Source organism: Pleurodeles waltl, chromosome 8 (genome assembly GCF_031143425.1).
Source record: "Pleurodeles waltl isolate 20211129_DDA chromosome 8, aPleWal1.hap1.20221129, whole genome shotgun sequence".
NCBI lineage: Eukaryota > Metazoa > Chordata > Amphibia > Caudata > Salamandridae > Pleurodeles > Pleurodeles waltl.
In genome coordinates, this window is record NC_090447.1 from 1311407697 (window position 1) to 1311420973 (window position 13277).

At 46.6% G+C, this 13277-nt stretch overlaps 1 protein-coding gene across 1 annotated transcript in view; it reads right to left on the reverse strand.

Annotated features, from left to right (window-relative positions):
- Positions 1 to 13277, reverse strand: part of RNF17 (ring finger protein 17) — a 1983649-nt gene that overhangs the window by 718419 nt on the left and 1251953 nt on the right. The window contains exon 26 of the mRNA XM_069202301.1: positions 7668 to 7789. Within this exon, the coding sequence (XP_069058402.1) occupies positions 7668 to 7789 (122 nt within the window). The remainder of the gene's footprint in view (positions 1 to 7667; positions 7790 to 13277) is intronic.

Genomic DNA, 13277 nt, shown 5'->3' on the forward strand with positions numbered 1-13277 from the left:
AAGTATCTAAGTGAAGTACCTTACGTTTAAAGTGTTTAATGTAAATCTTGAACCTGTGGTTCTTAAAATAAACTAAGAAAATATATTTTTCAATATAGAAACCTATTGGCCTGGAGTAAGTCTTTGAGTGTGTGTTCCTCATTTATTGCCTGTGTGTGTACAACAAATGCTTAACACTACCCTCTGATAAGCCTACTGCTCGACCACACTACCACAAAATAGAGCGTTCGAATTATCAAATTTTTCCACTATCTTACCTCTAAGGGGAACCCTTGGACTCTGTGCACACTATTTCTTACTTTGAAATAGCATATACAGAGCCAACTTCCTACATCACCCCACACTCATTCCACATGTGTTTTAGGTAAGCTGACATGAAGTTGGTACCTCTGCCAGAAACCACCTCCTTAGGAAACCCTACTCTGGTAAAAATACCTATGAGTGCTTTAGCTACTGCAGGAGCAGTAGTGGACCTAAGAGAATTGCCTCTGGGTATCTGGTAGCATGATCCACTACTACCAAAATATATTGGTTCCCTGATGCTGTAGGAGGTTCAAGTGGATCCACTATGTGTCCACTCCGACTCTGTCAAAGGGAACCCCCACCAATGGAAGTGGAATGAGGGGGGCCTTTGGATGGCCACCGTCTTATCACTGGCTTGACAGGTGACACAGGAGGTGCAACACCCCTTAACCTTTTGGGACATATTGGGCCAAAAGAAATGCTTGACTAATATCTCCAAAGTCTTGGTTTGTCCCAAATGCACAAGGGGAATGTCATGGGCTAAGGTCAGAATGAACTCCCTAAACTCCTGAGGCACTACCACTCTCCTAGTGGCACCAGGGTTGGGATCTCTTGCCTCAGTGTAAAGGAGTCCATCTTCCCAGAAGACCCTCTGGGTTCCATTGACATTGCCTTTTTCTTGCTCAGCTGCTTGCTGTCTTAGGCATTCAAGAGTGGGACAGCTCTTTTGTCCCTTACACAGCTGTTTCCTTGAGAGTCCCCATGGGCTCTAGAGCTCAACCTGATAGAGCTCCAGCTCCATGGGCTCAGTTCCCTCAGGGGACAGAACTTCTTCCTGAGAAGAGAGATTCTGTAAGTTTTGCTGTGCAGAAGCTGTTTTCCCAGTCTTCTTTCTTTTCTCTTGGAAGGTTGGGACATTAGTCCAGACTCCAACACTTCTTTTTAACCCTGTGCTCTGCATTGTGCCCTTGTCTTGACACACACCAGTTCAGGGATGCCCAGCACGGCTGCATGGGTCTTGAGCTCTACCTCAGCCCATCCTGAGGACTCCAGATCATTCCCTCCCAGACATTCTACTGGAATTGCAGAGGAGACGACCACCTGTTTCAGGCCAGTGACACCTCCCCATTCTAAAGTTACCATTGCCATGGGATGGACTTTAGTTTGATTGTCAGCATATGTCTGTCCAGCCAGGTACTGTCCTGGGGAAACCAGTTTGTCTGTCGCCATAGTGAGACTGGCACCTGTATCACTCAGGGCTTCTACTCTATTTCCATTTATCAAGAGCTGATGCCTGTATTTTTTGCATGTTAGGCGGCCAGGCAGCAAGTGTGGCTAAATCCACCCCACCCTCAGAGACTAATGTAGCTTCAGTGAGAAGCCTGATTTGCTCTGGACACACTGTTGATCCCACCTGGAGACTGGCTATTCCAGTGCTAACTGGAGTAGTTCTTGTTGTGGGACTTTTCTTGGGAAAGGCCTTGTCTCCAGTTTGTTGTCCATGCTGTCTACAGTTGTGACACCAGGACTTCTTGGAATCAAAGTTTTTACCCTTATTACCATTTGTGGACTGTGAAGAGGCTCAGGGCACACCCTCCTGAGCAGGGTTTTGGGGCCCTGTAGAAGACTCTTAACTTTTGTCCTAGGATGTCTCACCACCCTTCCCCTGGGGAGGCTTTGTGACCTTTCTTTTGGTCACCCCTGTGGAAGTTTTGGTCACCCTGGTCTTGACCCAGTGGTCTGCCTACTTTCCCAATTCTTGGGGAGAAACTGGACCTAGGTCTACCAGATGTTGATGCAGTTTGTCATTTAAGCAATTACTTAACAGATCTTGGCCTCTGACTTCCGTGCAGACTATTAAATAGATCATTTTTTCTGATTTCAGAGAGTCAATCTTAAACCTTTTTCCACCTCTCTTTGATCTCCTCCCCTCACGCTCTTATGTAGGGTTGTGGCATCATCTATTAAGATCTCCGGCAAAGAGCCCCCCCCGTCTGGGGTGGTGCCCGTCAGACATTGCAGTGCCAGTCTGACGAGGAGCAACTCCGATGATGAAGCATGACACCCTCTTGGGTGTGTGAGGTTTTTGCTCCTAAAGATTAGGACTCCCTACCTAGTATCCTTTCCTTCGTCAACTGGAACAGTGTATTATCTTTATTCATCCAGACTCAAAGAACCTGCACAGCGATGCATCCGACAGGGACCAGCGACATCTGAGGACTCAGAGGACTGCTTTGAACCAGAAGGACCAAGAAACTCCAGAGGACAGCAGCATTGTTCAACAACAGCAACATCTTTGCAACAAAGAAGCTACTTTCAAAGAACTCACTCTTCCCGCAGGAAGCGTGAGACTTCATACTCTGCACCCGACGCCCCTGGCTTGAGCTCCAGAGAATTAACACCGCAGAGAGGACTCCCAGGCAACTGTGAGGACTTGAGTAACCGGAGTCGACCCCCCTGAACCCCCACAGCGACGCCTGCAGAGAGGTTCCAGAGCCTCCCCCTGACCGTGACTGCCTAATAACAACGGACCGACGCCTGGACAAAGCACTGCACCCGCAGCCCCCAGGACCAAAAGGAACCAACCTCCAGTGCAGGAGTGACCAGCAGACGGCCCTCTTCCTAGCTCAGTTGGTGGCTGAACCGAGAAGCCCCCCTGTGCCCCTGCCTGCATCACCTAAGTGACCCCCGGGTCCCTCCATTGCTTTCAATAGCAAACCGGACGCCAACTTTGCACACTGCACCCGGCCGCCCCTGTGCCGCTGAGGGTGTGTTTTGTGTACCTATTTGTGTACCCCCCCCCAGTGCTCTACAAAACCTCATGGTCTGCTCCCCGAGGACGCAGGTACTTATCTGCTAGCAGACTGGAACCCGAGAACCCCTGTACTCCATAAGCGCCTATGTGTTTTGGGCCGTCCTTTGACCTCTGCAACTGACCGGCCCTGTGTTGCTGGTGTGGTGACTTTAGGGTTGCCTTGAACCCCTAATGGTGGGCTGCCTATGCCCAGGAGTCTGACTATGTAAGTGCTTTACTTACCTGAAAAACTTAACCATACTTACCTCCCCCAGGAACTGTTCATTTTTGCACTGTGTCCACTTTTAAAATAGCTTATTGCCATTTTAACCTATATTGTGTGTACTACTGCTTTAATTCAAAGTTCCCTCCTAACCTGTGTGGAGTACCTTCCACTTTATGTATTTACTTCAAATCTTGAATCTTGTGGTTCTAAACTAAAGAAAAGGTACTTTTCTATATAAAAACTATTGGCCTGGAGTTAAGTCTGAGTGTGTGTTCCTCATTTATTGCCTGTGGGTGTACAACAAATGCTTAACACTACCCTCTGATAAGCCTCCTGCTTGACCACACTACCACAAAAAAGAGCATTAGAATTATCTAATTTTGCCACTATCAACCTCTAAGGGGAACCCTTGGACTCTGTGCACACTATCTCTCACTTTGAGATAGTATATACAGAGCCAACTTCCTACACGGGAGCATTGCAATAGCGATGCTGGCCATTCTGCCAAAGTTTTAAGATCTTTTTATTAATCTATCTCTTGTCCTTACTGCTAGTTTTTCAAAAAGTCTTAGATCCGCCCTCGTGACTCTGGCCTGGGCGGGCCGGCGGCATAGACAATCATGGGAAAAACTGACACTTCCGTTTGAACGAGGTGGGCTGGTGGCCCCGGATCTTGCACTATACTATCAGTGTGCTCAGGCACATTTTGTGGATTTTTGGCTACACCCTGTTCGATACTTACCCCACTTGGCACCTGAAAGCATGAAGTGTGGCCAGATAGATTGTCGAGGATGTTGGTTGGGCCAACCAGACCCAGACTGCGTGGGGTCGACACAGTGACATGCAAGGTGAAAACCTGGACGGCGCTGCTGAAGCACGCAGCCGTGCGGGAGATTTTTGCCTTTCTGTACTGATTTTGGACATGGGTGATATGCAGCTGGCAGAGAATGCACGGGCCTGTGAGTTCATCCGTGAGTTTGCTTTGCTTACCCTAGGGTCTTGGTTCCCTGCTGAGAGATTGGTGATGCACACGATACTGTGCTGCACCGACTATTCTTTCTTAGAATCCGTGCTATGGTTCGTGCATGCTATCCTTGCTTTCCTGTAATGCCTACAACGTGTAGAGCGCTTCAGCTTATATACCAGGCACAGTCCTCGTGCAGGCTTATAACTAAGTTGTATTTATGTATGCAGAACGAGGAGGATGGGATGGAGGTTAAAGCCAAGGCCCACTGGGAGGTGGAGTTGGGTGAAACCATTTCCAATGTAGAGTGGAGACGCTGCTGTGCGCATATGCGTGAGTTGTCTCCCAACTATAGGTTGCGCCTCATTCACTTGAATTTTCTACATCGTTTGTATTACACGCCCCTCAGGCTGAAGAATGTGGGCCTTCTTGCTGAAGCGCATTGTGAGAGATGTATGACCCCCGATGCAGATTTCCTGCACCTGGCGTGGAGCTGCCCGATGCTGCGAGTATATTGGACGGAAGTGCTGCGGGCAATTGAAAAGATGACTGAGACTCAGCTGCTGCAAACCTCTAAGCTTGTCCTTTTGGGGTGTGTTAAAGGGCTCCCCACCGCACACGAGAGATTGATCAGACTGTTGCTGCTGCTGGCAAAGCGTAGGGTTGCGATGTGCTGGGGGAGGGAGCGGACTCCCCGTAGTTCGGAATCGATGCATGATGTTTCATATTGTCAGGACCAATTAATGATATATTGGGACCTTATGCCGAAGGGATCCCGGCCACGAGATATTCACACAGCCTTAGCGCCCTCGGTGAGTGCGCAACCGTTATACTCCCTGTTGGACCTGGCTTTTTGACAGGGTCATCCCCAAACTTTTTGCCTCCTTCCTCCTATTTTTGCTGACCTGTTGTTGTTGGCTTTTGACCTCTGGGCACTTTACCACTGCTAACCCGTGCTAAAGTGCATATGCTCTCTGTGTAAATTGTACTATTGATTGGTTTATCCATGATTGGCTATTTAATTTACTTGTAAGTCCCTAGTAGAGTGCACTATATGTGCCTAGGGCCTGTAGATTAAATGCTACTAGTGGGCCTGCAGCACTGGTTGTGCCACCCACTTCAGTAGTCCCTTAACCTTGTCTCAGGCCTGCCACTGCAAGGCCTGTGTGTGCAGTTTCACTGCCCCTACGACTTGGCATTTAAAAGTACTTGCCAAGCCTAGAACTCCCCTTTTTCTACACATAAGTCACCCCTAATGTGTGCCCTAGGTAACCCCTAGAGCAGGGTGCTGTGTGGGTAAAAGGCAGGACATGTAACTGTGTAGTGTATATGTCCTGGTAGTGTTAAACTCCTAAATTAGTTTTTACACTACTGTGAGGCCTGCTCCCTTCATAGGCTAACATTGGGGCTGCCCTCATACATTGTTGAAGAGGCAGCTGCTGATCTGAAAGGAGCAGGAAGGTCATATTTAGTATGGCCAGAATGGTAATACAAAATCCTGCTGACTGGTGAAGTCGGATTTAATATTACTATTCTAGAAATGCCACTTTTAGAAAGCGAGCATTTCTTTGCACTTAAATCTTTCTGTGCCTTTCAATTCACGTCTGGCTAGGTTTAGTTGACAGCTCCTTGTGCATTCACTTAGACACACCCCAAACACAGGGTACTCAGCCTCACTTGTATACATCTGCATTTTGAATGGGTCTTCCTGGGCTGGGAGGGTGGAGGGCCTGCTCTCACACAAAGGACTGCCACACCCCCTACTGGGGACCCTGGCAGACAGGAATGAACTGAAAGGGGACCTGGTGCATTTCTTAGCCACTCTTTGAAGTCACCCCCACTTCAAAGGCACAATTTAGTATAAAACAGGGCCTCTGCCCTACCTCATCAGACACTTGCTGGAGAAGAAACCTGAACCAGAACCTGCATCCTGCCAAGAAGAACTGCCTGGCTGCCTAAAGGACTCACCTGACTGCTTTCTACAAAGGACTGCTGTCTTGCTGTTGACCTGCTGCCTTGGTGAACTCTTGTCTGGCTGTAAAAGTGCTCTCCAAGGGCTTGGATAGAGCTTGCCTCCTGTTCCCTGAAGTCTCAGGACCAAAAAGACTTCTCTTTTTCATTTGGACTCTTCGTGCGCCGAAAATTTTGATGCACAGCTTGCTCCGCGGCGAGAAAATCGCTGCACACCGACGCTGATCAACGCAACACCTTCGGGGCGACCGGAACTTCGACGCACGGCCTCGCAAGGACAACGCCGCCCGACTTCCAGAGAGGAAATCGACGCAACGCCTGCCGTAAGAACGAGAATTCCACGCATAGCCTGCCGGAACGACGCGCAGCCGGAAAACAAGCCGAAGAATCCACGCACAGACCCCGAGACATCTGGTAATCCCGTGACCCACAGAAAGAGACTGTCCGCGCGCCGGAAAACGACGCACAACTTCCCCGCGTGAAAAATAACAACGCCAAGCCTGTGTGTGCAGGGGAGAAATCGACGCACACACCATTTTTCCACGTATCTCTTCTTCTGCTGCCCTTTGCAGAGATTTTCCACTTTAAACCAGTTACTTTGTGCTTGAAAGAGACTTTGTTTGCTTTTTAAAGACTCAAGACACTTTATATCACTTTTTAGTGATATCTTTACAAATTCATATTGCATCTTTGATCGTTTTGACCTGCAAATACCCAGATAAATATTATATATTTTTCTAAACACTGTGTGGTGTATTTTTGTGGTGCTATATTGTGTTATTGTATGATTTATTGCACAAATACATTACACATTGCCTTCTAAGTTAAGCCTGACTGCTCGTGCCAAGCTACCAGAGGGTGGGCACAGGATAATTTTGGATTGTGTGTGACTTACCCCTGACTAGAGTGAGAGTTCTTGCTTGGACAGAGGGCAACCTGACTGCCAACCAAAAACCCCATTTCTAACACTCCCCTATTGCGCTATTTCATTGCTGGCTTCATATGTATGGCTGATCTGACCGCTGCACGTCCCTTATCCCCTCTCAACTCTTCTACTATATATTCTTCCCTTCCCTCTTCCTTTGTCTGTTTCCTTCCCTGCCTTTCACTTCTTGTTTGTGGAGGTCTTTCTTACACTGTTTCTTCTACACATCAGGAGGTCGCATTGATGGGATTTGGATAATAATTGTGGTTAATGACATTGACTGCCTCCTCAGTGCGTTATAAGTCTGTTGGATATAAGACTCTAATGTTCCTTATTTTGTATTTGTTTACGATGCATGCATATCACCTCGCCGATGTGTTTGTTTGATGTTGCTCTTAATAAATGCCAAAATAAAATAAAACATATATATATATATATATATATATATATATAAAGGACAATCTGTTGGGTACATGTCTAACTACAATCAAACAGTATAGGGCAAACAATGTTAAACAAGTCAGCCTGAATTGTAGAACCTCACCTTATATCCTTCAGTGAGATTTCCACAGACAACTGTCCCATTTTTTTTAGAAGATCGTCTGTAAGTATTCTCAAACAACAAACATTTACCTCTTCCTGGATACCATAATCAAAATAAAATACCTGTGAAACAGAAAAAAACATGCATTTGCCGCAGAATGAAAGACACACAAGTTCAAACATTCCAGTACAAATGAGGTGTGGCAAAGCCTATAGCCCTGGCATAGGCAAGCTGGTGGAATGCAAGCTGGTGGAATGCTCTTTTTTCTTCATTTTTTAATGCAACTGTACAGCACAAAAATAAAGCAAGAACACATTCTGCTGCATAAATATGGCAGCTCTCTGCTTGCATTCACAGATGCAAAGAAAATGTGCCATTGGCTTTGAATTGCTTTAACAAAGTCAATAGTTTAAAACACAAGGATCACCTAAAAACAAAGGATAAACAACAGGAAGAAAAGAGCACTGACGTAGTAAGTTATTTTAAATTTATATCATAAATATGAATTAAATTAATCCACGCTCAAAAAAGACAAATAATGAAATAATGATTGTCCCATGTAAATAACATTTCTTTCTTTCTCTAGGTAAATACATACAAAAAGATCCCTCCCACCACTTTTATTTAAATGCAGACATTCAGAGGAAAAATTTTGTATTATCCAATCTACCTTCCAGGGCTCTCTGTAAAAAATTTTTTTAAAAAAAACGTGAAAACTAAATTCTTATTATTATCATTCTACAGAACTACAAAAGCAGCACAATTTTGGAGTATTAGCATGGTTCACCAACGAAGAAGCAATGGGAGAAGAAAGACTGTTTAGTTGCTTCTCAATAGAAAGATTAACTGCAAAGGAACTGCAATCCTTGGAAGGACAGAAGAGCAACAGAGAAGTAACACAGGAAGTAAAGTCAAAGAGTGTGAGAATGACAGGGAGAGTAACAGTTAGGAGCGCTGCCCACCTGTGCGGCAGGTACCTGTGCCTCTATCTTCAGAGTCCAGAACCACCCACCAAATCTAGACAGCCTCCCATGTGAAACGAAGATTGTTTTGATAAGTGTTTCCCTCAACACGATAAGGGTACTTTTGTCAAACCTGACTGGACATCATGTCATGATCACTTGCCAATTTCTTTCATATTTCAGAAAAAACACCTCCAAAGCAGGGATTTGCCGCTCTGGTACGAAAAATATCAATGGCAAGGCAAGGGGGTTTCTCCCTGAAATGAGGGTCTTTAATAATTTTCCCTGCCTCTGTCTGCTGTATGGAGGTTCACAGGAAGAGAAATATGCACTAATGTCCCACCCTAAATACAGCAGGCCTTTTAAAGCAAAGACTCAGTTGTCCTGTAGCTGATGGTCTGATGGCTCATATGTTTCCAGCAACAAAACCAGCTGAAGCTCTGCCATTAGAAATCCAGCCGATCCCCTACATTTAAAAGAGCAGGGGGTGTGAGGAAATAGGGTATATTATATGGTGTGGTTGTAAGACCTCAGCTTGTAATATACTAGCAACCCTTCTCAGTTCCAGTCAGGCTTTGTCAAAACTTTGCTCAAACTTGGGTAGCTGTTGGCTTTGAGAACCCAAACATTTGAAAAAGAAACAACTCTCAAGATTCCAACACAAATTTATAAAAGCAGGCTACATTTTTATGAATTTACTGACACCCAAACCAAAAATATCCACCAGAGGGTTCCGGAGATATAGATTTTTACAAGAAACAATAAATCAAGCCTTTTCACTGAACTGCACTTTTTCAGCTCAAGTTACTTCATGAATGGATGCAGTTACTGAGATGTACTTTAGATGAGCTTAAGTTAATTCGTAGATAGATGTAGTTAGTTAGATGTACTTTGGACAAACAACTCCAGCAGAGAGCCAGTCAAGTGGACCAACAAGATCCAAAGAAACCTTTACCTTCATAAATAAATCAGTCTCTAATACAGTTCCAGCGTCAGTGGCCAGATCCCTTAACTTCTATAAAGTGGTGCTGATGCATAGGATACAGAATGCTAAGATGCTCAAATATGCTGTGCGGTAAACGGGGGTTACTCCTCTGTCCATGGTCTTGGGTGAGCAACATTGGCCATAGGGGTCGACATCCCTCGAAATCCTCTCAGATTGAGCAAAAGTCCAGTCACCACTGGACTACAGGTCACCCAGAACAACCAAGTCAGAGGTTTAATTCTTTTAACAATAACTCATTCTAGGTGACCAAACGGCATTTCAATAGCTCTCCAGGGTCCAGTAGACTTGGGGGCAACTTCTGAGTGCTGGGTCTCGGTCTTCCAGGCTGCATGGCACAAGGAGAGATGATATTGTGAACTGGCCTACCACCTGACCAGGCAGGCTTCTTCAGCTTCTGTGGCCCTGTTCTCCATAGAGGAAGTCAGCTAACTGACTCTTGGAGTCTCTCCTTGTGGCTGGAGCATGGGACATTTTCTCCTCAAACAGAACGGAGCAGGCACAGTCCTTTCCTTCGCTAGCCAAAGGATCAACAGACACAGTCCAACGTCGGTGCAGTCTCCCTGTGCCAGGTCCAAGTACAGCAGTGCAGTCCTTCATTCCTCTTATCCAATCCAAGCGAAACCTGGTTTCTGAGTGCCAGGGGTGCCGCTATTACGCTAAGAAATTGGAGGTCATAGTCACTAACCAATGGGTTACATTTTTCCCCTCTGATTGATGACAGCTTCCTGTTAAGTGTGGTGTCTAGCCATTGTAGGGTGCTCTATTCTACCCACTCATAAAATGGTTGAACCCCATGCTCTCTTGGTTTGTGGATCAACCTGTCTACAAAGACAAAAGTACAACCCCTCTTGAGTGTGTTCACCATTTGCCCTCCAAATCTGGCTTTCCCTCTGAAGCTCACCTTTTGGGCTAACACCCCATGTGGCTTCCTTTCAGAAGGAGAAACCGCCTCCTCCAGAGGCAGGCCTCTATTGTTACCTGTCCTGGGAGCCGTGTACACATCTCCTCAGGAAGGCAGAAAGCTATCCCACGGCCAGCCTCTGCATCTGGCCAATGAGAAACTTGGGCCAGAGAGTGGCAACTTTCTAAAAACTTGCATTAAGCAACACGTTAAATTAATTAATTAAACATAAGTTGTTTGGTACCTTGAACTACCAACTTTAGCACTCCCATTCAAAAGTTAGCATAGATGAGTTGTCAGTGTGTAACCCTATTAGCCCCTCTCAAAAGAAAAATAGCAACTGTGTTTTTTAATGGTTACAACATGTAAAATACATAGTAGTGTGGTCGAGCAGTAGGCTTATCAGAGGGTAGTGTTAAGCATTTGTTGTACACTCACAGTCAATAAATGAGAACACACACTCAAAGACTTAACTCCAGGCCAATAGGTTTTTATATAGAAAAATATGCTTTTCTTAATTTATTTTAGAACCTCAAGAGTCAGAATTTAGGTAAGTAAATAAATTGTAAGGTACTTCACATAGGTAAGTATGGAACTTTGAATTAAAACAGTAGCATACACAGTTTTGGCAAAAATGGCAATAAGCTATTTTCAAAGTGGACACTGTGCAAAAATCAACAGTTCCTGGGGGAGGTAAGTAATAGTTAGTTTCTCAGGTAAGTAAAGCACTTACAAGTTCAGTCTCCTAGGGATAGGCAGACCACCGTTGGGGGTTCAAGTCAACCCCAAACACCCAGCACCAGCAACACAGGGCCAGTCAGGTGCAGAGGTCAAACAGGTGCCCAAAACACACAGGTGCCTATGGAGAACAGGGGTGCTTCTGTTCCAGTCTGTTAGCAGATAAGTACCTGCGTCCTCAGGGAGCAGAACAGTGGGGTTTTGTAGAGCACGGGGGGGGGACACACACTGGCACACAAAATACACCCTCAGCGGCACGGGGCGGCCGGGTGCAGTGTGCAAAATAGGTGTCGGGTTTGCGTTGAAAACAATGGAGGGACCCCAGGGGTCACTCTGGCGATACAGTCAGGGCACAGGGGGGCTTCTTGGGCCAGCCACCTACTGGGCTAGGATGAGGACTGCCTGCTGGTCACTCCTGCACCAGTGGTTGGTTCCTCTCGGTCCTGGGGACTGCAGGTGCAGTGCTTTGTCCAGGCTTCGGGATCCTTTGTTACCAGGCAGTCGCGGTCAGGGGGAGCCTCTCTATCCTCTCTGCAGGCGTTGCTGAGGGGGTGCAGGGAGGTCGACACATGGTGTCCATGTCATTGGAATCGTCTGGGGGTCATCTCTGCAGTGTTGGTTCTCCTGAACTCGAGCCGGGGTCGTCGGGTGCAAAGTGTGAAGGTCACGCTTTCGGAGTGAGGCGGGAGTCTCTTTAAAGTTGGTTTCTTGGTTGCTGTTTGTGGACAGAGCCGCTGTCCTCGGGAGGTTCTTGGTCCTTTAGGTGCAGGTCAGTCCTCAGAGGTCACTGGTGCCACTGGATGCGTCAGGTTCTCTGAGTCGGGAGACAGGCAAGTAGGGCTGGGACCAAGTCAGTTGTTGTCTCCGTTGACTCTGCGGGCCTTTCAGGTCAGGTCAGGTCCTTCTTTCTCAGGTTGCAGGAATCTGATTTCCTGGGTTCAGGGTCGCCCCTAAATACTTAATTTAGGGGTGTGTTTAGATCTGGGGTGCAGTAGCCAATGGCTACTGTCCTGAAGGCTGGCTACACCTCTTTGAGTCTCCTTCTTGAAGGGAGGGGGGCACATCCCTATTCCTATTGGTGGAATCCTCCAAAACAAGATGGAGGATTTCTTAAGGCAGGAGGTCATCTCAGCTCAGGACACCTTAGGGGCTGTCCTGACTGGTGGGTGACTCCTCCTTGTTTTTCTCATTATCTCCTCCGGACTTGCTGCCAAAAGTGGGCGCTGTGTCCGGAGGGGCGGGCATCTCCATTAGCTGGAGTGCCCTGGGGCGTTTTAACACCAGGCTTGAGCCTTTGAGGCTCACCGCCAGGTGTTACATTTCCTGTAGGGGGAGGTGAGAAGCACCTCCACCCAGTGCAGGCTTTTTTCCTTGCCACAGAGTGACAAAGGCACTCAGCCCATCAGGCCAGAAACCCGTGTGGATGTGGCAGGAACTGGTCAGCCTAACACAAGGAATTGGACTGGTATACAGGGGGCATCTCTAAGATGCCCTCTGTGTGCATTTTTCAATAAACGCCACACTGGCATCAGTGTGGATTTATTGTGCTGAGCAGTTTGATACCAAACTTCCCAGAATTCAGTGTAGCCATTATGGAACTGTGGAGTTCGTGTTTGACAAACTCCCAGACCATATACTCTTTATGGCTACCCTGCACTTACAATGTCTAAGATTTGGCTTAGACACTGTAGGGGCATATTGCTCATGCACGTAGGAGGCTGGCCTGGCTTATAGTGGGTACCTGATGGTACTTACACGTTTGCCAGGTCCAGTTATCCCATATTAGTAGATCAGTAGTGTTCTAGCAGCTTAGGCTGATAGAGGTAGCTAAAGCAGAGCAGCTTAGGCTGAACTAGGAGACATGCAAAGCTCCTACTCTACCACATATCATATAGTACTATATCATAACAAACACAATACTCAGGTTTACTAAAAATAAAGGTACTTTATTTTAGTGACAATGTGCCAAAAATATCTCAGAGGATCTCCCTTAGGAGGTAAGT